General features: G+C 42.8%; 2 protein-coding genes across 3 annotated transcripts in view; one reads left to right on the top strand and one right to left on the bottom strand.

Moving 5' to 3' along the window:
- The window catches only part of LOC111218355, a 14,270-nt gene extending 6,032 nt beyond the window's left edge, over positions 1–8,238 (top strand). For both annotated transcript variants that reach the window (XM_022740621.1, XM_022740622.1), the window contains one exon: positions 7,062–8,238. In XM_022740621.1, the coding sequence (XP_022596342.1) occupies positions 7,062–7,315 (254 nt within the window). In that variant the 3' untranslated portion in view covers positions 7,316–8,238. The remainder of the gene's footprint in view (positions 1–7,061) is intronic.
- Positions 8,239–8,281: 43 nt separating this feature from the next.
- On the bottom strand, positions 8,282–27,356 carry fer1l6 (fer-1 like family member 6). Its single transcript, XM_022740136.1, has 45 exons — positions 27,269–27,356; positions 26,404–26,495; positions 25,511–25,622; positions 24,730–24,784; positions 24,372–24,503; positions 24,208–24,270; positions 23,986–24,064; positions 23,742–23,898; positions 23,244–23,430; positions 22,933–23,034; positions 22,721–22,811; positions 22,478–22,595; positions 22,141–22,375; positions 21,948–22,053; positions 21,558–21,798; positions 21,272–21,392; positions 21,027–21,127; positions 20,770–20,872; positions 20,393–20,512; positions 20,093–20,245; positions 19,801–19,972; positions 19,473–19,597; positions 18,665–18,799; positions 18,410–18,559; positions 18,201–18,308; positions 18,032–18,094; positions 17,501–17,599; positions 16,903–17,128; positions 16,546–16,676; positions 16,330–16,449; positions 16,113–16,239; positions 14,583–14,680; positions 14,206–14,334; positions 13,973–14,113; positions 13,742–13,869; positions 13,485–13,655; positions 13,201–13,355; positions 12,642–12,784; positions 11,436–11,524; positions 11,247–11,345; positions 10,781–10,901; positions 10,487–10,607; positions 10,247–10,404; positions 10,063–10,163; positions 8,282–8,483 (listed from the first exon to the last, which is right to left on the bottom strand). Exons 1-45 carry the CDS (start codon positions 27,301–27,303, stop codon positions 8,303–8,305), a joined length of 5,694 nt encoding a protein of 1,897 aa, XP_022595857.1. The 5' UTR covers positions 27,304–27,356; the 3' UTR covers positions 8,282–8,302.
- Between the last annotated feature and the right edge of the window lie 90 nt (positions 27,357–27,446).

Raw genomic sequence — 27,446 nt, 5'->3', positions numbered from 1 at the left:
CCCAATACACGCATACTAAGAAACAAACAAGGTATAAAACAACAAGGGAGAGTCTCTAAGAGCTTGGATTCCACATCCACCTGTTATTTAGTGTTTTTTTCAATTTTAAATGCTGCAAAAAATTGTTTGTATGCTTCGGTCCTGAGGTGGAAAGGTTATTGTTAAGTTAAAAGCCAAAGATGTGGAAAAAGATGAGTGCTGCGGATATTGTTGAAACAGACCAGATCTGTTGTTATGTAGTAATGAGGGGAGACTATACTTTACTTAAATTAATATATGAAAACAAACCTTCTTGCATTGTTTTGTACTTCTTCTTCTTGCTTCTACCATGGTTTTTTAATGCTACCCGCGCGGGCGAGGAGGGGAGAATGAGCACTGCTAGCTGTTTAATCTTCCCCGAACAAAAAACTTTGTATTTTATTGTAGGTTGTATTAAATTTTAACAGTCGATTCTCCATATACACTGTCCTGCTGCCACCGAATGTGAATTTATCGCAAAGCTGAAAATATGTTGCCAAACCAAAAGCAGTTTGAGAATCAGCTAATATTTGCTATTTAAAAACTACAGTGCCCAGCACCTGTTTTAACATTATTATGCTCATACCTTTTTTTTTTTTAATAAAAACAATAAACAATTATCAATAATTTTTTATTTTTTTTAAAGTTCATCCAGTTACAAAACGTATATAATAAACTTCAGTTGTTATTCATTTAAATAGAAGAGTTTGGACTGTCTTAAATAGTGAGTAAGAAAACATAACTTGAGTAATGAGGTATGGTTCTCAATATCTAACCCACAGTCCTGATCAGAAATAGTGGTCCAATGCTCCCAAAACACCAACAGTTCCTGCCAAACGAAAAATGGGGGGGGGGGAAAAAAGAGTAAGAAAGATTTCTCAATACAGAAGTGATCCCTCGTTTTTCAATTGGACGAGCTTTTGTGTCGCGGGTTGAATTTGACCCCGGAAACGCCTTCACCAAATTGGTTGCGATGGCAGAAAATTACGCTACTGTGATAGGTGATTTTACTCCCAAATTCATGTGAAAAAAACATTATTTAACCACACTTTTTTCAGTTATGCTATGTGCTTAATAATGGGAGTTTTAGTAATTGAAAAAATAACCTCAAACAGTCTTTTAAAGTATAAGTTAGCGCTACCTAGCTAACCACAGTTCTGATCCTGTGTTAGCTAAGAAGCCGAGCAGCAAACCAGTTGTTTCAATCGATAAACTATCACAAGCGGTAAAGTTGAAACATTTTCTCTGCTCACCCCAAATGTAGACTTTAACAGAATAATAATCAACACAGTCTGACCTCTAAAGAAGCTGTGTACAGAGAGAGAGGTGCCTAACGCTTAGCCTAATAACCTCTGCACAGATTGGCGTTCAGTTTAAAAGACCTGTTTGTACGATGGAGCTGTAAAGAGTCTGAATGGTCAGCTAAAGTTTCTGTCATGGAAACATTTAAAGGTTCGTAATGTTGTGGCGTAGAAGTGGTGGATCAAAAAAGGGAATCAGACAGTCGCAGACACAGCCGTATTCAAGGTTGGGAATCTCTTTTTATTCAATTGCGGCCCCACTTGCAGACAAGACGGAGACAACAACACCAAACACAGATCGTGACATGTCCTTTATACCTCAAGTGGCTATGTGTGTGTATGTGCATTCCTGTTTTTCCCAATCCTTTTGCCTTCGTAGTACTACTTCTGCCTAAGACTGTTTGACCAAACTCCTGCATTGTTTATTCCTGCATACACCCAGCGTGGATGGTGTTCTGGCGAAACACCCATGACGCTCCCCAGGTCGCTGTTCTCTTATTGGCAGTATGCCTTGGCGTTATATCTTAATATATTTCTTGGTCTTTCAGATCCTTGTCTTGACTTCGATTAGTTATTCCTAATTAAAGGAATGTCCTTTATGAAGTAAAGAAATGGGAAAATTTGAAGCTGGAAGCTCTCTTGATAATTTTTTAAAGCCTCTCCTTGCTTTTTAGCATCACGTTAGCCTTCAATTTCAGATCCTCAGTCAGCTGCTTAGAGGAGCCTGTGGTTGTGATGTGTTAGCACAGCCTCGAATCATCTTTGTAATGATACAGCTGACAGATTCTTACCTGCCTTACAAGTCCTAACAATCAATAAGCCCTAATGCAGTTAATGTTTTTGAACTTTACAAGCAAGAGCGGTCGTTTTCACATGCCACAATTACTGCTTTTTTTTTCTTTAACTTACCTTTTAAGAGAAGTTTTTTTCACAAAGTTTCGGGTCCAGGAACTGTAGCAAAGCAATAGATTATCAATGTCACTTTTTAGGCAAAAGTCATGTATTTGGTTTTGGGATCTATAAAGATATGTTTCACAGAGGTGAACATTTGTGCAAAAAAAGACATTTGTCCCTAGTGTTTGTTTGTGTTTGTTTGTTTGTTTAGTTTGTTTGATTTGTTTGCTTTTGTTGGTTGTAGATTTTCCAACAAGCATAAGCTGATCCTTAATGACATTATGCTAAATATTCAATGTGATTCATTCTCTCTGCTGTAATTGTATATTTTCCCCTGTTGTGATTGTTAGAGAGTGAAGTGACGTACTTGTAGACCAAAGAGCTGGATCGATTATCTGTCTTCTGGGTCCACAGCTCTTTTTCAAAATGATGTAAGCATTGCTGCTATCGCTGATTCGCAGGTCAGATGGGCACCGTGTCGAGCGGGCCTGTGAATGGAGCGGTGGAGACGGTGCTGGCTGAGATGCTCAAAGTTAGTTGGAGTCCAAATTTGAGGAGCTGAAAGCCCAGGTTGGCGCTAAATGAAGAGGACGTCACGGCACTGCAGAGGGAGAAAGCCCTGAAAGAGAAAGAGAACGACAATATTCGAAGCCAAGCTGCGCTACACGAGCTGAAGCTTGAGTACTACAGGCAGGGGGTGGAGGAGGAGCTGCAGCAGAGAGCCTCCACTTCACTCTGTCCGCATCCCACCCGTCCTCCTTCCCCCAAACACAGAGAGGTGGTTCAGGACCATTACCTCCACCGAGACCTCGCCTCCTGCTTGGCTCAGACCAGGACCACTGACGGAGCGCTGACGAGAAGCAGTCAATGCGGTAACAACCACTGAAATGACACTTCTAACTTTCCCTTCCTTCTCCACTGAGTCTGACTCCTGTCCTTTGTTTGTACTCCCAGAATGCAACCTTCTCCACAAGAGCACAAGCACACATGCCATCAGAGTGCGCTGTCATTCAGACACGGCAGTCGCCAGCTCCGACTTGTCCTGACCTGCTGCCTGTCTCACTGTCAGTGAACGCACCTGCAGAGTTCTGGAGAGCAGCACAGGTACAGAGCCGCGGGGCTCAGGGTGGGGATGATCGAATGTGTGTGAGTCTGTCAAATGAGATTTTTGAAGCTGTAGCTAACGTTAGGGCAAAGACAGAAATACATCTGGAACTAAACCTCAGTTGTTTTTACACATGAAGAACATTCTGTTTCAGGCATCTGCCCTAAAATTTGCCCTGGTCAGGCTTCCTAAAATATGTATAGGTTGATAGAAGTGTATTGTAGGTTGGTGTCAGTGCACATGTTGCTCCAGGAGCAACAAGAAATTAAAGCCACGGTATAATATTTTAAAATATTTTGTAGTTGAAATATGCTGCACAAAACTTAGGAAACAGGTGATAAATTAAAGGAAAATTCAATATGTTGAGTCGGCTTTGTATCACACTGTGTCCTGCACAGATGAAGGCAGGCTGATCAAATGCTTGTTTCTTGTTTGTGTAGTTTTGTCAATCCCAAAGAGCGAGCTGAGAGCGTGGACGCCGTCGTGGGCCCTCCTCCGGTTCTCGCCCTGACTCTGGATCTGGAGAAGCAGGCACGGGCTTGGCCCGCTGTCCCCAGATGGTTCCACACAGGCTGAAGCTCCACGCTGCCCTCTTCTGCTCTACAGGTGACAACACACACACACATATACACACACACACCTGACAGAACCATGCTTTACACACTGTCACCTCTTTTTTTGTTTTGTTTTTTAAAAACAGGGATAAAGACAAAAATCTGTCTCCTTCTCTTTATTTATTTGTAGTAGAAGAAATAAATGGATTAAGAGAAGTAATCTCCATTTTGTTTAGTTTTACATGATATGTGTTTTTAAATACTAAAATATGAGTGAATGCTGTTGAAGAAACAGGGCAGTTCCTAACAATAACATCTGACATGTGCATATGCAGATGAAATGAACATTTCTAAGGAATTGAAACGAGAGCAAAAGGGAATACGCAACATGGATGTGTAAAAGTGATTTAAAGATTGTTGTGTGTTCACAGCCAGAGCTGAATGGATTAGCTAGGTAATCAGTTAATCAATAGACAAGAAAAGAATCAGTGTTTTTGTCGCGTTTTAAGTAATTTACCAAAAGGAAAACAAAAAAAAAATCATTTGCTTTCTCCAGCTTCTCAAATATGAGTATAAGGTTCTTTTGTGTGTTTCATGTCGTTGTTGTTAATGTTAACTAATATAAAAAGCAGTCCATTTACCATGATGTATAAATAAAATTTGATTGACTTGAATGAGAATGTACTGAACTAAAACACTAAATGTTACGTGGACAGTGAAGATGCACAGAGTCGTTCGTTAGAGAGTCTTAGAGTATTACTGATTAGTCACACACAGTGCGTGGTTGTGTTGCAGGTGAAGCAGGAGGCCCAGCGCGTCAGCAGCAGCAGGAGGAGGAGGAGGAGGAGGAGGAGGTGATCTGTATCAAGGGGAGCCAGAGGAAGAGCAGGAGGTGATGCCACCTTACTGTTGGACTGCCAGGTGCAGACAGGGTCATCTTTCAGAGTCAGAGGTGAGGCTACACCCTGAATGTGAGATCTAAGAATGGCAAGTCAGGCCCTCTGAAAATAAGAGTGTTTCTTTCTTCAACAAACTATTTACAACCAGTGTTCAGTAATCAAAACAGAGGAGAAATCTGCCAGAGATGTGGAAACATCACTGGCAATTTCTCCAGACGCAGGACACACAACGAGTTCTGATCCGAATGAAAACAGCTCATCTGAAAGATAACTGGTCATAAGAGATCTCCTGGAATGGAGTGAATATCAGTGTGTTGATGCTTCTGTTTGTTCCTCCAGGCTCAAAGTTCAGGGACAGAGTGGTCAGGACTTCCAGCAAGTCAGAGAAGTCACAGTACAACCTTCAGCTCAGCTGGACCAAGCACCTGTGAGTAGGAGAGTTATATATACACTATATATACTATTAAATAACTAGAATTAGCAGTCTTTATCTGGCATTATGTGCCCCCCCTTATTTCTCCTGGGACAAAAATCAGTATTGATAATTGCCTATAGTAACTGAAGGTCAGCAATAATTATTGAAAGTAGTAATGTATTAGTCTAACTGTAATCTGTACTCAATTTCATTTGTCAAAGAAGTCCAGATAACCTTTCTGTGTGTGTGTGTGGTGTGTGTGTGTGTGTGTGTGTGTGTTTTGTGTTGTTCTCAGATTTGATGCTCCAGCAACAGCCTCCCTGCCGTCGATGTGTGGCCTTGCCCTCCGGTATCCCACCACGTCAGGGAGTGCGGCCCTGGACTAAAGACCTCAGCCTCTATGAAGAATACAAACTGCGCAGGAACGAGCTCCGCCGGCGGAGTCTCAACAGACGCAGAGAGCTGGAGAGTCGCTGCCTCAGCCGCTGCTGGCCGATTCTGGTCGGTTCAACATTACAGAGTTCAGATCAGGTTATATTCTTAGTGTGTTGTTGCAATGACAACATTAATGTAAAATACGATGATGTTGTGTCAAAGGTACGAGAGCGTCGAGAGAAGACCAGACTGAGGGTGGCCAGATGGAGGGCAAAGAGGAAACTGCAGGCGTGTCTGAACCAGGCTCAGGTCAGTGATGACATTTGACATTATGGATGTAAGATAACGACCTGTTTCTGTCCCAAAACTGTCTCGCTGAGGTTGTCTGTTGTTAGGTTTAGTGTTTTGTCTGCTTTTGAATGAAGCTTTTGGTGACTGATTAGAGTTTCATTCTGTGTGAGAGTTGTTAATATGGACTCCACTTTACCTGGAGTAATGTAACAGCAGCAGTTCCCACTTTAAGATTTCAAGGTACATACATCACCTAATTGCACAGCCTCTGCTACATGGCTTACTTTTGAATAATTAACACGTGAGCTGCCCTCACTATTACTCCCTAATTAGGAGTCACTGGAAGTCTTTCCCAGTTACATTGAAAGTATCGTTTACATAGAGGCTGTAGTTTTTGTCTTGCCTCTCTCTTAGGCTGAAGTGGCGTTGCAGGTCTTTGTGAGACTGGGTTTCCCACTCAGCAGCCAACACCAGGAGCAGCTCCGAGCAGCTGGAGAGTTGAGATGAGTCTGTTCTGTCCCAGGTGCTACATCATGCAGTGAAAGCCACATATTTAATGACAGAGATTATGACTTTAGTTTTATGATTGACAGCTGAACAGCTGAATTTGACCTAATGCAGTCTGAATTGAAGTTGGTTAAAAGTATGATATTATGAAAGCTGGACTTGTAACTGCGCTGCTCCTCCAAATCATCCTGTGGCTGAGTTCAGCACAGACAGAATACAGGAGCAGGTTCTTATAAATCACCAGCTAAATAAACAGATTTTTAAAGGCCCAGTATGTAGGACTTAGTGGCATCTAGTGGTGAACTGATCCTCCCTCAGTGTATGAACCTCCCATGACTCCATTAGACAAAATGAGGAAAGGCCCTTGATAGAGTCAGTGTTTGGTTTGTCTGTTCTGGGCTACTGTAGAAACATGGCAGTGGCCAAATCATCGTGTCATATTCACAGAAGAACACAAGTAGAGAATAGGCTTCAACTTTACAAATGAATGTGTGAGGGACCCTGTAAAGGCCTGTTTAATATTCCTGCTTAAACAGAATCACAGAAATGAACATTAATTATGATAATTGAGTTATTATGTAGTGTTCAACGGGTCCAACACACACACACACTAGCATGGAGCATGGATTGTACCCCCTGATTCTTCACATGAAAAACTACTTCTTTGTTTTTAAAGTAGTAAATTGTCATCTTGTGTTTCAGCCTCCACCTCCAGCAGTCACCACAGACAGAGCTCCAGCAGCTTCCTCAACAATAACAGCATCTCCGCCACTGTCCCCTTCATAACCTCCTCCTCCTCCTCCACCTCTTCTGTGCTCCTCAGAGGCCCCAGCATGGCCACACATCAGCACGCTGTAACGTCAACATCATCGTCCTCCTCCTCCTCCTCCTCCTACCCCCAGGTCAGCCTATCACAGCAGAGCATTTGTCTGACAGACACAGATATCTTACAGTGAGATCATGCACTGAGATTAAGAGAATGTATTAGAAATATGTCATGAGATAGTTGTGTTGATTTTGTCAGTGAAAACTGTGATGGAAAAGATTTGTTTATGACAAAACAAGTTTAAAACTAAATGAAAACAATAACTACAATAAAAACAAAATGATAGTGTGAAAGAATAATTAGTCTTTTAATGCAAGGTGTTATGCAGAATCTGTAGCCTAAATCCTGATTTGTGTGTGAGTGAGTGTGAAGAAGTAAACAGTGCCTTTTTTCACTTAACCCCTTGATTGATGTGAAATCTTTAACCATGGTAACAGCTGTAGTCTCAAAATACCACTGATGAAAAATAGACTAAAATGAACAGTCAGCTGATGGAGCTCAGTTATGTTGAGTTTTGACGACAACAACAAAAAAAAAGTAGAGGCTGTGCTGAAACTTTAGTTCACTGCTTTACTGAGCATAAATGACAATGTTTCAATCAATGGTGGCTCCTCATCCTGACCCACAATATATGTACAGAGCAAAAAAAGTCAGAGGACCTTGTTTTTGCTGTTATATAGTAAATGTTTTACATATAAATTCCAGTATTAGTAGAATAAAACAGTCACTGTAAACGTAATGCATTCTAATAACATTCAGTCTTATATAAAGTCATAGTCCTACATGCAGGAGGCATAAATAGTTTTATGTAAATACATATGTACATACCCTCCAAAGTAAGTTTGATGTGTCTGTCTTGTAGATGTTCAAGTGTGATGTATGTAATGATGAGAATGTGGTGTGACAGGGACAATGAATAACTTTTTAGTGATTGGTGCACTTTATTGTTTACCAGAAACATGTGAAGGCTGCTAAGAACAAAAAAAAAGATGAGATTGTCCTTTTGCAGTTTTGCAATTTGTTGAATTAAACAGGAGATTGTCAATCACAGAGGACTGATGTTCAGTTGTAATAAATGCAAATGATAATATAATATGTATTATGAGGATAGGTTAGATTATCCTCCCACTATCTTGTTAGAGATGGCTCCTGGCAGTGTGTAGAAGAGCAGGGCGAGGAACAGCAGCGTGATGAGCAGGAGCAGGGCGATGATGATGTACTTCTTGTAGCTTCTCCACACTAGGTGGAAGAAACACTTGAATGGGTTGACGAACCAGGAGAAGGAGGTGTCTGGACGACTGAGGAGGGAGAGAATGAAGTGGTTTTGATTAGTATGTGCTGTATTAGTATTTGGCGTAGTCAGGTGCGCGTGATCAGAGTTGATGACCTGGTGAACACCTGTGCTCAATGACGCATGTGCTATTTGAGTAGCGGTGTGTCGCAGGAGCGTCAGCCCTGCGTCAGCCCTCGTGTTCAGCCCTCTGAGTGTGAAGACCGATGAGGGTAAAGACCTGCGAGTCTACCTGCGCGAGTCCACCGAGCAAGGACGGCGATCAGGCGACTTAGACAATCAAAGCTCGCTACATTCACAATGGCACAACTGCAGCAACGTAAGTAGACAAGAGTTAGCTGTTCCAGTGCTAACTGACTCCTAACATTTGTCCATGTACATGTTTGCTTGCTTAGGTTGCTCACACTGTTATTTTGGTACTTCTATGTAGTGTTGCTTTCGTCAACGAAAATTATGACTAAATTGTAACCTTTTATCACGTGACGGAGACGCAACGTAAACGAGACTAAATGTGGTTTACAAAATTTAAAAACTCCGCTAAAATGTCTCTTCATTTAGTCAAGTTATTATTTTGTAATATTTCTGTTTTTCCTTTATCTCACTTCATCAGGTCGCACTGCGCCGACGCACGCGACATCACTTCCTCTCGCGGGCGGCATTTAGAAGTTGCAGCTGTGGTTGAACGACAATTTCAGAAACGTATAACACGACAGAGAAAAGGACCGATGGCCGGCAGCCAGTCGGGGTTCTTTGGAAGAAGAAAAAAAAAAAAAACACAATGTGTTGTGGAAAAAGATGGGGGAGAAATGCGGCCACTCACAGGAAAACATGTAAATTTAAATCACAGCATCTTGTGTGTCTGGAATGGATGTATTCTTGAGTCTATAAGGTAACAATATAAGATAAGTTTTCTTGAGTCTATAAGGTAACAATAATATAATAATAAGATAACCTTGTTTGAACTGTGAAATGGGTTTGGCTAAAAGAAAATTTTGGTTTTGTCAATACCACCACCAAGTTGCCTTAGATTTTTCATGAAGATGGCAACAATTTTCTTCCCCATTTCATTGACGACGACGACAACAACAACAACAACAACAAACATTCATCACAGCTGTTACTAAAAACTGCCACAAACTCTGGTATTTTATCCCACAACAAAACACCACCCAAATCCTGGAGATTAATTAATTACATTTTCCTAAACATGCCTTGTATTGGAACTTTTTTTACATGGGCAAACCCTGTCATTGAAAACTTCTAGGCATCATTACATCATCCAAATGATGACATTCACTTTGAAAGTTTAAAAACAACAACAACAACAACAACAACTTACTTTAATATTAATTTCTTCATTTATGACCACCAATAAATTCACAAATAACCAAGGCCCAACAATGAATGCATGTAATAGCATTTATTGAATGCATGTCATTATTATACAATTAGATGCCAATCATCTCACTTTTGCTAAAAATAAAATAATGTAACAAACTTACTTACCAAAACATCACAGTATGAACTTCAAAAAAAAAAACTCTGCATCTGTTTCAAAACAATAACTGCCACAATCAATCACTCACTTTGGTTTCGGAAGTGGCTCCGGCTCCTTGCGGGCTTTGCCGACAGGATTTTTCTCCGCCTCCTCAGCAGTTACAAGGTGAAACTCCGCCTCCACCTTCCCCTGATGGATTCACAACACACAGCACACACCTGAAAAAAAACTCTCTACATCTGGCAATCTGTACAGCGTGTGTGTTTACGTACAGTCAGCTCTCCAGATTTGCTGAAGGGCCACCAGCCTCTCGCTCTCTTCTGCTGGAATATGGAGATTTTCTCTGTCCCATCCGTCAACATGTCTGCCTTACAGGACTTGGCCGTCTTTGCCCCACGAGTGAAACCATGGAGGTCCAACTCCACAGTGCCTACAAACACACACACAGTCAGTCAAATAAATATACAAATACAGAAACACAGATACTCATAAAAAAGCAGTAACACACAAACCTAGGAAGTCATCAGAGGACAGTGTCTCAAAGTCCCAGACCTGCAGAATAAGGATGGCAGGAAGCTTCTGCTCTGTTTTATCCAGAGAGAAAATGTTCTCTCTTTTTCTCACCACTATCACCTGAGAGAGAGAGAGAATGAATGAATAAGTATAAACACGTGTTTCATTTCACACTCATCTTCTATCCACTGCAGGTATATAGGCTTTATGTCATATTATTTTGCTCTGTCTGAGCTGGTAGGGACTTTGGTTCACTTTGCCTTGAACCAACACTTATATGTATCCGTCAGTACCTTTTCAGCAGGCAGGTAGCTGAAGGGGAAGACAAAGCGCCAGTTGAAGTTTCCTTCTCCAGTCAGAGAGTTGTAGTGAACATCAGTCTCCTGTCGGTCGTCCTCTAAACCTTTCAACCAGCTACAGAGAGTGAGGGAGTCAATTATTGTACACATAAACTCATCAATATGGAATCCTTACAATTCAACTACATTATAAACAGCTGAGGAAGAAAATACTCTAATGGTATTCTACCATTATGTCAGTTCCCCCTCTTCAGATCCTTTCACATTCACCTATAATTATTTTGTGCAGCAGTATTTCAGGCCAGATGTCTGCACCACAAATTCACTTCACTTTCTCTGCTAGTGAGAAGCATCACTTTCAACTTTGACACAATAACAACTCATTTTTCCAAAGTTACCTTACTGTAATAAGCAAACAAAAAATATCATGATTTTGAACAAAGAAGGAGCTTGTAATTACCCTTTGACATAGATGTCACTAGACTGTTGACCAGTCAGGAAGTTACTGTCCTCCAGAATCACATCCTCTGTGTTCCAGATGATGATTCGCAGCTCGTACCTGAACGCACACATGTGGATGTTAGTTGCCCCTTTTCAAAAATCCAAACATATTGTTTTATCAACACTTCTACAAACACCCAGCTCTCACCCTTTTGGTTTCCGAGGTGAAATCTCCACTGAAGGTCCAGGATGAGGCAAATCCATGGGAAACAAGTCAACCCACATCTGCACCTGACCCTGTACATACAAACATACATACATACATACATACACAAACACAGTCACACAGAGAGAGACAAGAAGCATGCAGAGATCTGTGAGAAAAACACTAAACATTTTAACAGACTCATACTGATCACAACTTAAGCACAATTTGAGCTTCATGAAAAATGGTACAGTAAATGCAGCTGAAAATCACGGAGGTAATGTTACACTAAACTAAACTAGAGGTGGGCAATATATCGCGGCTTGTTCCACGTGGGATGTATAAAATGAAAATATCGCAAACATCGGGTATAAATTCTCACATTACTGCTTTCAGACAGCGGCATCACATTCTCTCACAGACACGCTGCCCCGCCCATCCACTAAACTCTCCACAAGTGCGGAGGGAACTGACGACAGAGCGAAAGAAGTGAAGCACCAAAGCGACTTTATCCGTGTTTACAAACGGTAAGTGAAGATGGAGCCAGACGAATGGGTTCAGAAAACAAACGGCATTGGACACACTGTCTGCCTCTCGTGTGCACGGCAGCTGCGCTGCTGCAACTCTGTCTCTTTACATACAGTTTGCCTAGACTTATTTACTCTCGTTCACAGACAGTCAGACAGTCAGTCAGTCAGTCAGTCAGTCAGTCAGTCAGTCAGGTGTATGTGTGTGAGAGTGTAAGAGACAGAGAGCGAACGAGCGCACGCCAGTAAAACACTGCCCTTCAGCACATTGGCTTTCTGCTATGACCATCTAGTACATGTGGTTTCCTCTGTCTCTCCATGCAGTTTCTAAAATGGTTACAAATAAGTTATATAATATAAATATACAACTTAAGATATATTTATATTTACAAATAAATACAATATTTCTTTCATGTCTGTCATATTCACATAAGGTCCAGACATTTAAACTACAGGCTAGTGTCCGATATATATAATCTTGCTGGTATATCAGTATGACTATCAACAAACGTTTCCCTGGCTGGGAAACACACATCATGAGTGAAAAACTGGAAAGATGCTGAATCTCTAGACCACACAAAACAGCAGCAAAGCATGAGAGTTAATATCAAAATAGCCTGGTTGATTACATGTTCCATGCAGAGATCCACGTGCTCAGTTAGTTAGTCAAGTTACATCCTACCTGGTCCATGCCAGGCCGGGCCTTGTGGAACAGAGTTCTGGTCTCGATGTGTTCTGGTACCAGCTTACATCCCACATCTGGCATCTCTGCCCAGCGGTGCAGGATCTTCAGAGACAAGTGCTCATAGGACTCCACCGGCTGGTCTGGGACATGTGCATGCAACATTATCATTGATGAGACGCACACACACGTACACACACACACACACACACACACACACACACACACACACACAGACTAACATGAAGATGAAAAATGAGCATGTTGTCTCACCTATTTCAGACTCAGGATCCAAGTGTGGCTTAAACCTTTAACACACTTGTGGCCACGCAACAATGAGGTACATCAGCATGTGAGACATGACCAACATGTTATTGTTTGATAATTAATTCCAAGAAATGAAACAAATACTGATGAAGCCAGCTAAAACAGAAGGGACAAATATGACCCTTGATCTTTGCCCATTTTGTCATATAAAGACAGAGGAAGCTACAGTTAACCGTACAGTTCAGATGTAGATAACCCCAAATCTGAGCAGTGTTCACTTTGTCCAGTTTACCTTCATGCATGAAGAGTGTTTTGCCAGTGAAGACTTTTTCTGCCACGGTGATGCGTCCTGGTCTGAAATGAGGACCATCCACACCATTTTCTCTGCACAGCTTAGACAACAGCTCCGACGGCTTCAGACAGTCTCTCCAGGCATTATAACCGTCACTGACACACAGACAGGAAGAGCAGGCACAGGTTTTAACAGTCTTCTCAAATAAGAGCAGGATGGTTCCTACATGAACCAAATGGAAACTCTCCAAATCAAGCTGAAGGAAGGCAGGCACCCTCACGTACAGACTGTACTCGGTGGGGAGTCCGCAGGTGGCTCTGTGTCGGCTGTAGAACCGGTTCTCCAGGTCAATGCGAGTCTCTCCGATCAGGTCGTCCCCTCCCACCAGGTCGTAGTCATAGATCAGCACTGACAGCAGAGACTCCTGAGGGAAGGTCGCCTGCATCTCAAAAGACCTGGAAGAAGGAGAACGGGCTTGAGAAGTTGTGTGTCAGGAACATGAGGATCAGATATTTAGGGGATGTAGTCAGCAGTTCTTTACCTTCCAAACACGGGATTGAGCTGTTTAGGAATGTAGTTGTCTCTGTCTTTGATTTCATTTTTGCCAAGGCGAACCACAATGTAGGGGTCCGCCTTCCCATCCGAGTCAGCTGGGTGCAGGTTGGACGCCTGGGGAGAGAGGTGTGGACATCATTTTTAAAATCACGCAAAGAAAACATGTGAAACCTGACTGAATATTTAAAAACAAGGTCCAGAACATAGCAGGACTCACAGAGACTATATAAACCCGTATGAGGACTTGGACCGGGCCGTTGGGAGGGATTCCTCTGCTGACTTTGAAGTGTCCCGTGTCTGCGGTTTCATCCCAGTCTTCTGCCTCGTCCTCGGTAAGCTTGTACAGGCAGAATTTCCCCTGCGCAGAAGCATAAGCACAGAGTGAAACAGTTCAATAGTGAAGGTGTGTCGCTGGTTTCCAACAGGTGACATTCAACTAAACTGTCTCACCTTAAATTTGCCGACAAACCTCTCATCACTCGGCCCATCTTCATCACCAGCTTTCCCTCTGAACAGCTCGTAGGTGTTCACCCAGTCATCGAACGGCCCGAACTCCGCCTCCAGCTCCCTGTTGTACAGCTGCAGGAAGCAGGAGGTTGTCAGCATCACTCCACTAAACTTTTCTGACATATTACAGCAACATCTTTAATCTAATACATAATAAATACACAACACATGCAGGAAGGAGAACCACACACCCGTGTTCTTCAGTAAGCCAGTGGCTGTCCAGTTATGAATTCATCAAATGCAGAGTAACTTTGCAAACATCTGACTCAATAATAAAAGCTGTGATCTTATTGGACTGGCACTGTGAGTGATCCGAGTACCTTGAGTGTGGCTAGTTTAGTGGACAGACCAACATTGGGCTCCAGAGTTCCTTTTCCTTTCTGCTTTTTCTTCTTGTCTCCGTCCGAGTGGGAGCTGACTGATGGAGCAAACAAGATATATGTTCAGTGGAGACACAAGGAACACTACTACCTTTATTTGCACAGTGATGACAGTGTTCAACAGCAGGAAAAGATTAGATTCAGTCAGTTTTTTTTCTACTTAAGAAACTCCAAAGTGTCACTCAGAAACCTACAAGTGATGTCTGCGATTTAAACCAAGCCCCCTTCATCTCCACCAGAACAAAAAGCTGAAAAAAAAATCCTGTTATTGTATAAAAATGAATGCTGTCATTTGCTGCTGCTGCCCACCTCAACAATAAAAAGCATCATACTAAGCCACCACAACTGAGTCCCCTGCTAAACATATCCTTAAAAAGCAGAAGCTGCAGGGTAACAGTGGCAGCTGCAGGGCAGATCAAGCAGTGACAGGACCAAACATCCAGTGTAACATCTGAAATCAGCCAAAAACAGAGCTGCAAACATCTGTCCACACAGTTGTACAACAGAAACCGGTAAGATTTACTCAGGCCAAGCAAAACATTCTCTCCAGGGAAGTTAAAACAAAGTTAACTCCATTGCCTTTAATTATACAACTTCTCTCAGTCTTTGTCCTTACCCAGAGAGTCTATTCCATCGCTGAGCAAACTGTGGAACGGCGAAGCTGCAATACACAATAATGTGTTTGTGGGTGACCCTTTGTAAAAACCGCTTTACTCACATTTCTATTAAAGATCTAAGTTCACAGCATCAGTTGTGACACGTGTTAATAGACTGAAGAGTGACCCCTGTGCTGCTGCACCATGACATCATTCACAACGCTATTTTATGTCTGATGTAATAAGCATGAATACAACACAGAAATCAAAATGGATGCAGCATCTTTTTTTTTCCTCCTTGTCAAAACCTGACACTTACTTACATTACCCACAATGCAACAGTTTGGTCAGCGATTTGGATGTGTTCTGCTAGTAGTGGCTAATGTAGCCTGGAGATTGGAGAGGTCAGATCTTTTCCCAACACCACATTTTCTTTTCATCGTCTAACCCGACAGATGCTGACTCCAGTGACATCACTTGAGGCAATGATCAGACTTCAGCGGTCTTTGTATAACTTCTTGATAAGACCTGTAAACAGGCTTTGATATGTGTAAAATTGGTGGAATTCCCCTTTAATGACAACAGCCGTGTGATCAGTCACAGAGAGGGTTTGTCTCCTTGACTGTATGTAACTGATGAAGCTCACTCTTCCCCATACCGCACCAAAATACAAGGCTGATGTTTTCTGTTTTATCCGCTGCTGCGACTTTGGTCTGAAAAACAGTGTGGACATAAGACTGCGCCACCAGGGCTTAGTGTGGACATACTGCCAGCTAAGAGTGAGGATTACAAAAAAGTACAAGGGGCATCCATCAAGATGAAACTAAAGGGGCAAAATAATGTGTTATAACCACGTAATGAAAAACTCAATCACATCCCAGGAAGTAGTCCAGTACAGCCCTCTGATCTGGACTGTTGACATCAGACATGACAGACACGACAGTGGAGTTCTTACCTTTTTCAAAGACCTGGGGGAAAGGGGAGCCGTCCCTCTGTTTGACCTGGAACACACAAAGTATGCATGTGATTTCATGAAGTATGCACATTTTTTTTTCTGCGTTTTTGCAACAAAGCTCAACAACCAGAGCCACCTGCTTCTCGACAGACGCGTAGTATTTGGACCACCAGTCGATGACACACTCTGCCGATTCGTCAGCGATGGTCCGCCTCCTCCGCTTGGTGGATCGGTGGGTGCTCCTCATGCCGCTCTCCTGGATTTAAAACATACAAAACATGCAAACGATATTCAGACGGTGGTATGTGTGAGTCACTTATGTTGTTCCGTGTACACATGCGGTAACTTTCACCTTTTTCTTCCTGGGTTCTTGCTTAGGAGTGGGCGGGGCTGGAGGCGGGGCTTCATCATCAATAGTGATAAGGAAATCCTGATTTGTTAGTGCCACAGTGGAGCTGGTCTCTCCAGCATGCTGTGGCTGTCCTATAGAGACAGAGACAGAGGGTTCATACACCTTAAACATCAAAATCAAGGACTTTTCAATGACTTTCCAGGTCCACTGCAAGGACCCAACAGGACATAGTTTTAGACACTGATTAAAGGGCCCAGTGGAGTTTGTTGTTGTTGTTGTTGTTGATGTTATCAGATGTTCTCTGTCAGTCATTGTCACAGATCTACTGTATTAATGTGCTTGTGCAGCTGTTCTTACCCTCAGCGCTCTGTTGCTCTGGCGTCGGTGCAGGTTCAGCGGTGTATGTGACTTTGGGTGGTGGGTGTGTCTGTACGGGAGCAGGCAGGGCTGGAGGCGGAGTGTATTTGAAGGCCCTGAGGTTGTTGATGATGTGGTTCCCGACCAGCGTGCTGCGACCGAAGGCCCGCCAGTCAACGACAGTGATACTGAGAGGAGGGTGGAGGTGTTCGTTCTCTGGTAACTCCTACAGGACAGCAAAACAGGTTCCACAACTTCTGCATGAATTAGCTAACAAACAGCCCAACTCCATCCGAGGACACCACGGTTACGTAGTGCGCTGGTTGGCCAAAAGTATGTGGACACTTTAACATTTTACAAGATTTTGAGATCAATTCTTCCCAGACCTGACTTTGTCATGGTGAAGCAGGAAACGGTTTCTCCATAGCTGTCGTCTCTTTTATCTAAAATATCATTGTATGTAGGCAGGTGGGGTCCGCATAGTTTTGTCAACACAGCATATACGTCTCAGTTGCCGCCACTAGAAGAATTTGCTGCTTTCAGGATGTTTTTCTATTGTACATGTTATAATATGTTACACGTGTTGTAATGGTCTTACCAGCTCTATGGCATCAACCAGCGTGCTGAAGTTTGGGTTGGACTTGTACTTCTGAATGACGGAGGAACGCAAAGTTTTACCTGCACACTCAATAAAGACCTAGAGAGCGAAAGAAAGAGTTTCATTATTTAATTGGTTGAATGTTTTACCAGCTGTTTTTTTTTTATCATGTCTATTGTGCTTTTGTTTAAAAAAAAAAAAGGTGGAAAAATATTGTCATTTCAAATGGCGCTCATCAGTTACATCCAACTCATCACTATAGAGGATCTGTTGGACATCTTTTTCCCTGTTAAAATGTTTTCATATTGGGCTTTGTAAATAAAACTGACACTATGTTTTAGTCCTGCAGTCAAAAAGACACAACATAACACACCAATAAATATGGAAATACGTCAGTAACACAAATTCTCTTCAAAAGCAAAACACCATCACAAAAAAGGACGTAAAACCCTTAGTTGTGAGGTTCAAACAGAGGACGTAAAACCCCCAAATCGGACAGAGCTTGTTCATGTCACTTGTCATGTCATGTACCTGTGGACGATCGACAGACAGGAGCTGAACCTTCTTCAGCTCCCTCAGGCCCCAGAATAAAACCTGGTGGAGATAGAGAGAAAAAAAAGACAAATATAGACTAATGCCAGCCTTATGTTTTTACACAAGACCATAAACATTGTCATCTTTCACATGCAGGCAGCCAAACCTCCAGCCTGTAGGTGCTGAGAACGGGTCTGATGTTGGCAGGAACCGTGTAGATGCCTCCTTCCTCTTCCTCCAGCGGCGGCAGATTCTGCTCTCCAGACTCTGGGATCTACACAATGATACAATCTCACTTCTTCATCACGGTTTTCATCCGGCATTATTATGACGGAAACTGAATGTTTGATACAAGAGAAAAACCGTGTGACCAACCTGCAGCAGTTCAAATGCAGCCAGCAGGTCTCCTCCTGGCTGGCTGCCGCAGTGCAGGGGGCTGTATTGCAGTGTTGGAGGCGAGTAGCTGTCAGAGGACAACCGAACCTCAGGCACTGCTACTGTGGCTCCCAGGTACTCTGCCTTGCCCTGCACATGGTGGGGCGACAGGGTGAGGCCAGTGAGAGGAGCTCATGTTATGGATATTAAACCATGACTTGATTAATCTGTCAGTCTTTCTGCATATCACAGTACCAGTGCGTCGTCGTCGTACACCTCGATGAGGATGCGTGGCGGCTCCTGCTGGATGTACTGCAGATCTCCACTCAGCAGCAGACGGCCCATCGGCAAACACTGGTTCCATGTAGGACTGAGAGTCTGACTGATAATCTGACAACAGCACACACACACACACACACACAAAGACACAAATAAACAAATCAGACCTGGACAGCACCAACTCAGGTCACAAGTCCACGAAAAGAGGCAACAATTTAAAAGGTCCCATATTTTCTTCTTCTTCTGTGTTTTATTTGAAGTGTTGATCCACAAGAAGATATATTTGTGGTTTTAAGAACCAAAAACCATCTCAGTGTAGTTTTACATCTCCTCTCTCAGGCTTCTCTCTGGAGCTCTAGTAACAACAGGTCGGTGACCCAATCAGAAGAGAATCTCTTCTGATTCTGACTGATCCAATAAAAAATAAAAACAGATTTCAGGTAAAACACTCAGAGAGACCAAATCCTGCAAGGTTTGGATGGTGGGTCCAGGTGGGCGGGGCTTGGTGACTGCTTCGTTGTGACATCACAAAGTTCCAGAAGTCCTGACGGCTGGTTTTAAGGCTCAGTTTCTGAATACAGGCTGTGTGCATTTCTCTGTGGACTGAGGCTTTGATACTTTCACAGTATTAATATAGAAGCTAGACCTGATCTATAATCACACTACACATGGACAGAGACCTTTAGACTATATGGGACCTTTAAAATATGATGTCACTGTGCATTTGTCACATATATTATTTCAATATAAGTTTGATTTTATGGTTCACACACTTCACACTTACATTGGTGGTTTGGCTGTGTGACAGGTAGGTGACACGAGCGAAAGGGTCGGACAGGCCAGAGTTGTCGGCAGCGATCAGACCACGAGCCTGATACATGTGGCACCTCAGCTGGAACTGATGCTGCTCTGGAGACACACACACACACACACACACAAACATGAGGTTTATATGTATGATTAACTAAACCAAAATGTATCTGAACAACAACATGAGTGATTCTTAAGATAAAATTAATGTGATAATTATAATTGATAATTATTTTGACAACTTCCTTCAGTGTTGACTGATTTCTGAAGCCAACAACTTGTACTTGTAGTTTCTTCCTCACCTGTGCAGAGCAGGTGTGTTGGAGGGCTGTTGGAATCAGCGCCCCCTCTGGTCGGAGTGAATCCTGCAGGCAGGTCGTCCAGCATGTGGCGGGAGTCTGAACAGGTTCCAAACCACAGATACACATCCAGCTTTGCTTGGACTGACAAGCCGGCAACACGCTTCCCTGGAGGCTGCAACAAGCACACACACACACACACACACACACACACACACACACGTATCTGTTTTTCTCTGCCAGTCAGCCTATGTTGTTAAAATACTGATGTTATAAGTTGTGTGTAGGTGTTTACCTTCAGGAACAGTGTTATTATCTTGCCGCAGTGGATCCCTCGGGCCTCCTGGCTGCTGGAGAACAGCAGATCTCTGGCTCGGACCCGGGCGTACGCAACGCGCTTGTTATTGCTTAGCAACCACACAAACACGTCAGGTACTGTGTGCTGGGGCTGCAGTGTGTGTGGGGGATGGGGGGGGGGGGCATGTGTGTATGAGAAAGGTTAAGATGTACAAGGTAAATAAAGAAAACGTAATGCAATGTACATAAAACAGACACAAACACACACACACACACACACACACGGTGAGTCTCGCACCTCCTGCACAAGAAAGCGTAGTCTGTGTGTGAGTTTTGTTGCATCCAGCAGCATTTCTTTCACTCCACCAGCTTTTCTCTTCCTTTCTCCCAAAGACTGGGCCTCTTCTATCATACCGTCCTGCAACACAGACACACACACACACACACACACACACACACACACACACACACACACACACACACACTCATTAAAGGTCCTACATATGAAACATTATTTGTAAAACATCACACATTTGCCACCTCAACTGACATTGGCAGTTTAAATGAAGAACTGCACTGTGACTTTAAAAATGTGTGTGTGTGTGTGTGTGTGTGTGTGTGTGTGTGTGTGTGTGTGTGTGTGTGTGTGTGTGTGTGTGATTGTGTGTTTCCCACCAGCTCCTGTGTACACATGGTGAGGCGTTTCTTGTCCAGCTGTGTCAGGTAACTGGACTTTAGCTCCGCCTTCAGCTTGGCTTCTGCTGCTGCTATGAAACTCCTGCAGAAAACAACGCACTACATATTTGACAACATACACAGTGGAATTCAATTTCTATAAAACATTACAAATTGCTCATGTTTGTCATTTAACATTTAATTTGGTATTTGGATTAATATTTAAAGTAGGTCACACTGGGATTAGATCTGAATACCTGGCATCCATACAGAATTCTTTAAGGATGGTTTTGAGCATATTCTCCGCCCCAGGATCTGACTTCTTGTGTAGCTCTGCCGCACTGGCCACGCCCTCTTCCTAAGACAGAAGAAAACCACAGATACCACAGCTGCTTTCAGGGTTTGTAATTGTCACTTCTGTCATGTTATTGTGCTAGTTTGTGTGTGTGTGTGTGTGTGTGTGTGTGTGTGTGTGTGTGTGTGTGTGTGTGTGTGCACATACAAACAGAACAGCTATGTTCTCCAGCATATTCGAGTTGTAGAGTCGGTAAGCTCTGTCCTCCCAGTAACTCAGCACATTAATACACGGCTTCTGCTTCTCCAGGGGCAGATGCATGTAGTACCTAAATATACACACATACACACACACATACACACAGTTACATACACAGTGAACTAAATGTTTAAGGGTCAGAACAGCTGTTCAATTCAACAACTTTAAATATCTACATTTACTTTAATGGCAGCTGTCCTCTAATCTCTTTTATAAAATGCTGACGTGACTAAACCTGTTTCCTTCGACGATGAGCGGTTTTTCAGGACAGGTGGTGGACTTGGAGGCGGAGGCGGTGTCCTGAAGGTCTCTGGGTAGGAGGGGGGAAGACGGGGAGATCGGGGGGGAGCTGAGAGGGGAGGAGCCGAGGATGTCACTGCTTTCTGGGACGTCCAGTGCTCTTCTCCTCCGAGGGACAGCAGGACTGACGCTGTGGCTGGGCTGGCCCGTCGGCTCTAAGGTGTTACCATAGTTACCTGAGGGAGGAGATGAAAACAGAAGAAGGTTTCTTTATATATCATAACCACACTCCTCAAAGGGTAGTTTCGTTAATTTAATTTGTGATGAGTTTCTAGTGACAGCAACAGGGAGGGGGAAAAAAGTGAGAGTGGACTCGGTGACTCACCCAGGGAGAACTCGAAGCTGATTGGTTTGTCTCCAATCTTTCTGTCAATCACGGCGGCTTCAAACAAAACACCAAACAGCAGGAAGGTCTCCTTGTCGGCATCCAGCTGGACGCAGAAAACAGCAAAGACTCATGGGTAACTGCAGTATTTCTAGCAGCTGTGACCTCCCCATGTTGGGAGAACATTTCTTACCACAGAGGGAGATTCCACGGGCAGGACCTCTGCTGCCAAAGCTTTCCCTTTGTCGTCATCAGCGGCTCCTCCTGCTGCTCCTCCCGCTCCTCCTCCTGCAGCGGTCTTCCCATCCTTCCCTCCGGCCTTTCCTGCTTTAGTGTCCTTCGCGGGCTTGATCATTCGAATGAGTTTGGACTCCGAACCCGTCCCTCCTGATAGGATCTCCACTGCCAGCTCCATGTAGACCCGCCCCCTAACACCAGCGAGGTTTGGACAGATGTTGTTGTCGGCAAGGTTTTTGTTTATTTTTGTCATTATAAAAATGTTTGAATAATGATCATCTTTAAACACTGACCTGTATGACACGCCCTCTCCGATGCCCTCGTTCAGCTCCACAGTGTCGTCGCCTAATGAAAAGTTTCGGGCCGAGCCGTAAATGTTGATCCAAGCGGGACCGAAGGTTGGTAAAAACCCTGGAGAAAGAGAGAGAGAGAGAGAGAGAGAGAATATGATCCCTCCCTCCCTCCTTTCTTCTCACCTTCCTTTCCTTCATTACTTTTTCTCTGTTCTTCATCCCTCACCCTTCATCTCTCCTTACCTCTGTCACCATCCTGTTCGTTGGAGATGCGTCTCAGGTCAAAGTAATGGGTTCCTATGGCAACATCACTCATGCTTCCCTCATCCCAGACCTATGAGGAGAGACAAGCCAGAGTCCTGGGACATTTACACGGTGTATAATGTAATCATACATTTGAATATTATGTATTCGTAGGTGTCGGCCCTGCCCCTCCCACGTAATAACGTTCAGACCTGGATCTTCAGTCTCTGACACAGAGGAGGAAACATCTCCGTGAAGACAATCTGCTCGTTCCACACCGGGTCTGCTGTGGACTTCTGAGTGGATGTGCGACCCTGAGAGGTGAGGTAAGAAGACTTCCTTTAGACTTTAATTTAAAAGACAACTACACCTCTGTATTGGAACTCATGTACAACTCTGAGCCTCTTCTCCGCAACAAGAACATCTGTATTAACCTTTATTTTACTTTTAAACCTCCATCTTCAATGAATGTATAATAAAAAAATTTAAAAAATCATCATATAGTTGTTGATATTCAACCCACCACTTGTTTGAAGAAGCTGACCACTACATATGGGTCTATGAGTGCCGTGTTGTCTCCTATGAAGGCCTTGGTGACGTTGGCCATGATGCTGGAGTTGTTCCGGGGAAGACCTTCAGCTCGATACACCTTCACACAGAAACGGGCCCAGGGTCGTTCGGAGGGAAAACCCTCTGGTATCAGCAGGTTCCTGAGGAAAAGGACGTCACACAGTAACACACAAATATTAATAATATTACATCCCAGTCGAATCAGTGAGGAAGCTAATTACAGCAAGGCTACGGGTCTAAATGTGTAAAATACATCATTGATTGGTCAAATGTTATATAAAAACAGCAGAGTGTCATCTGCGTATGAAGAGATGCAGTTTGAGATCTCAAATTTGACCCTTATATCAATTTAAAAAGCATAATGAGTTCTGTAAATACATTATTAAAGGATGTATTGTATACATGTAGGAATACTCCAAAACAACGTTTAGAAAAAAGAAAGGCGTCATACTTATCTATCTGCTCTTCAGCATCACTCGTTTTTGGACCGGGTTGCACGGAGTCTCCTTTTGCTGAGACGCTGATGTCACACTTGACATAACCTTTGACCCCAGTGCTGATGTCACCAGGATTGGTCAGCATGGCCCACTTATTGACAAACTGGTGACCTGGGAGAAAAAGAAAGAGCCATCACCACAAACTGAAGTCACAGAAGTAGTTCATGCACCATGACACGTTCGGTAGAGCGTCGTCACCTGGCTGTTTGTAGACTGTCCACACATCCAGCTTAAAGGAGCCGATACAGAAACTCCGCAGCATCTTAGAGTGCATCACCTGGAGAGAGAAAAAGACGCAAAGACAGATCGCAACCTTCAAAATGAAGAACTGCACTGTCTCCAGTAAAAGATTCTGACAGAAATTAAACCTGTCAGTAGCGTCCATTTTTTTTAAACCACTCATCTACTCTTTTTACTCACCGTGAGTTTGATAACTTTGTCGAAGAAGACCTCTTTGTGGGCGAAGAAGTCAAACACGAAATACTAAAGGAAAGAGAGCAGGAGAGCAGTTAGCAAACTCATATATACACATACATTAAGACGTTTGTAAGACAAGTCGCTGAGCCATCCTAATTTATTCCGACCTCATTGTAAAAAGGAGCGTTGGTTCCTTCTTTGACTGACGTCTGTTTCTTCTCATCACCGATCTCGATCACCACACTGGGGTCAATGTTCTCCCCCACCAGCTGTCTGGCCTCCGTGATGTTAATGGAAATCTGTGAGACGGACAAAAAATATCTCACTGCACACATGAGAAAGGTTTTGTCAACATTTAGTTCCAAATAGGCCTAAAAAAGACTACTGCTGTTATATTGTACATATTTTCCTCCATACATAAATGTGCGATATTTTGTCCTTTGTAATTGCTTACGTACATTTCATCATTCAAAATAACATAAAACCCAAATATGGTCCATTGATGTGAGTTCTGTATGTTGTTACCTGGAAGCTCTGTGGTTTCCATTCACTCTCCTGGACGCGAGTTTTCAGTTTGGACCTGTCGAAGTTTTACTGCACAGGTCATTATCAAACACAGCAATACAGAGATGTGTGGAGACAAAAATTATAATAATAAACACTTATTTACGATCAATTAGCTGTTGCAAATATACAATAACCTGTAATCCACATTAGAACCACCAACACACACAAAACTCGCCGAGATGAAGAAATGATGACTGTGAATGTACCAAGTAAAGGTGTAAAGTTCTGCTTCAACACCAGATGAATTTAATATGAAAACTGGCAGCAGTGAAGAGTATATTCTTAGACTATGACTTGAAGCATTTGGCAAATAAACCTCTAGTTTTCTTTAAATGTGCATGCACCTTGCATTGCATCACAACAATCAAAAAGGAATATTTACAGTAACCACTTTTTCCCTTGTGATCCTATTTTCCAAAACTGGCCAAAGTGAACATGATTTCATCTGTCTGGGATTTACAGAGCTGGTGACGTTGAACTTTACTAAGGAAAATAATATTTTATTCTTATTCAGGTGGATCATTTCTGAATATACTGTCGCCATCTGAAATGTTGATTCAAGGTCCTGTAGGATCTTTCACATTGTCAGGCGGGACCTAAGACTGACAGGGTTTGCCGTTCCAAACATCAGGTTTATTGTATTTGAATTTATGCTTTTTTTGTCAGCACGTCGGGAGATATTTTTAAACATTTAAACCTGTATACAACTGTTGTCTAGTGAGCAAAAAACATCTCACACCTCTTGTTGTGTGGTATTATTCTGGTTCTGACTGCAGAGGTTCCTGCTTGATCCTCAGAGTTTTCTCCTTCCAGCAGGGGAGACTCTTCTGACGGCACATCTGCCTCAGTGTCTGCAGACATACATACAGAAATACACACACACACATGGATTGAACTTATTTTGCACAAGGGGAAATTAAGTCAATAAAACATATATAAAGACCTATTTAATTAATCTCACTGTTTGAGCTTCCTGTTACTAGAAAAGCTCAATGAAGTTGAAGATTTTCCTGATAAGAAACAATGAGAAATCTGGGCTAGCAGCCGTCCTTTAAGTTAACTAGCACTAACAACAGTAACATAACATGATATTGGTGTCTCAAAAATTAGGTTTGTGGCATGAGTGTCTCTGAAATTACTCGTCTAATATTATTTGTTAATATTCTTGTCAGATTGAGTCCATACTGATTAATCCTGCTCCTACATCCTGTTAGGTGCAGACGCATTTAAAACCACAGAAGAAAACTCTAGAAAACCTCTTTTAGCACACGGGTTAAACAGAGTCTGTGATGCCTGATGATCTGTGTTGACCCTGAAACCTTAAATTACCCATAACGACTGTGGCTGTACACACTCTCACTCCAGAATTCACCATGTGACTGTTTGACAAGGGTTAGTCTCGCCCACACTGATATGACAGGGATAAGTGTTGTACTGTACACAGTATATCCAGCCAAGGCTGTGAGATTTGTGTGTGTGTGTTGTTTTACTTTATAGGGACCAAAATGCTTTAGATGGCTCTATGAGATTGTTACAGTTCAGGTTGGGGATGCATTATGTCAATGTAGTAAGACAAGAAAGTGTGTGTGTGTGTGTGTGTGTGTGTGTCTTTGTTTGTTTTCCGGGCCTTACCCACAGCTCCCTTGTTTGCCAGGACCAGGTCTGTGTTGACCTTCTTCTTCTTCTTCTTCTTCATTTTCAGGCCAAACATCAGCTTGGCCTTACTGCTCACAGAGGAGGAAGAGGAAAATTTTCAGTCTCTAACTCTTACTTTCTGCCACCTGTGACGTACTGCATGTTACCGCGGTGCAGCCAGTTAGTATTAGCATAGCTGCACAAAAAGCTGACTTAGCTTTAAATGTGTTTGAGGGTTTACACATCCATACTGCATCAATCAAATGTTGCATGATTATTATTGGCTTAAGACGAAAGGGAAGCCCCCCCCCCCGCCCTAAAACCAGCGAGAGCCAGACGATACCAAGTGTCTGCTGATGTTGACGTTAGTGAGTCATTGACAAATATTTAGTATTATGACTCTGTTTGTTTTAATTTTCCATAAAATAACAAATTGAACACACACCCAGTGTTGTGGGTAACTCAGTCCACACTGCTGCCCTGTCGGCTGACTCACAGAGGGAGTCAAAGCTAATACAGCTCCCAACATTTTACCCTCAGTGTGCGGAGGCAGCTGACAAGAGATGCAACTTGAGTTCTTTTAACTACTGCAAAAAATATTTGGAAATAAAAGAAAGAAATAAAACAAAATAAAAATAAAATTTGTACAAAATTGTGCAGGAACAGTTTGTATTGTCCATAAGTTCCTGTCGGAGAATACAGATTTTTCTCAACTCATCCCTACAGGTACAACATTTTCTTTATGAATATGGCGACACTGATCTGAGAGCAGTGTTAATCATTCTCTGTCATCAGCTTCTATAAATTTGCCAAATGGAACAACATGTTAAAAAAGACAACGCTGTAAAGTGAAGCTGCTCACCGCCGCTGGGTTGCAGGACTCTCAAACGGATCCATCCTGCTGAAGGACCTTCGCTTCCACCTCAATGAATTAAACCTGGCTGCTTTTCTGTTTTTCTGGCCACTGACTGTTTGAGGATGTCAGAGGAATATTCACCTTCTCTCTCTGCTAATGCTACGACATGGTTTCTCTCCTGACC

This window comes from Seriola dumerili, unplaced genomic scaffold, assembly GCF_002260705.1.
Source record: "Seriola dumerili isolate Sdu_G_001 unplaced genomic scaffold, Sdu_1.0 BDQW01000052.1, whole genome shotgun sequence".
Taxonomy (NCBI): domain Eukaryota; kingdom Metazoa; phylum Chordata; class Actinopteri; order Carangiformes; family Carangidae; genus Seriola; species Seriola dumerili.
The sequence above is the reverse complement of the archived record's forward strand: the minus strand, read 5'-3'. Positions and strand labels throughout refer to the sequence as shown.

Bases quoted from the DNA above. Each gene is read 5' to 3' on its own strand.
- fer1l6 (XM_022740136.1), bottom strand. From the start codon at position 27,303: ATGGATCCGTTTGAGAGTCCTGCAACCCAGCGGCG. The intron at 18,095-18,200 runs GTTTGGCTGCCT...TATCTCCACCAG, and splicing joins TCAGCACCTACAGGCTGGAG to GTTTTATTCTGGGGCCTGAG. The intron at 14,335-14,582 runs GTACTCGGATCA...TGCTTCCTGCAG, and splicing joins CTAAACTAGCCACACTCAAG to CTGTACAACAGGGAGCTGGA.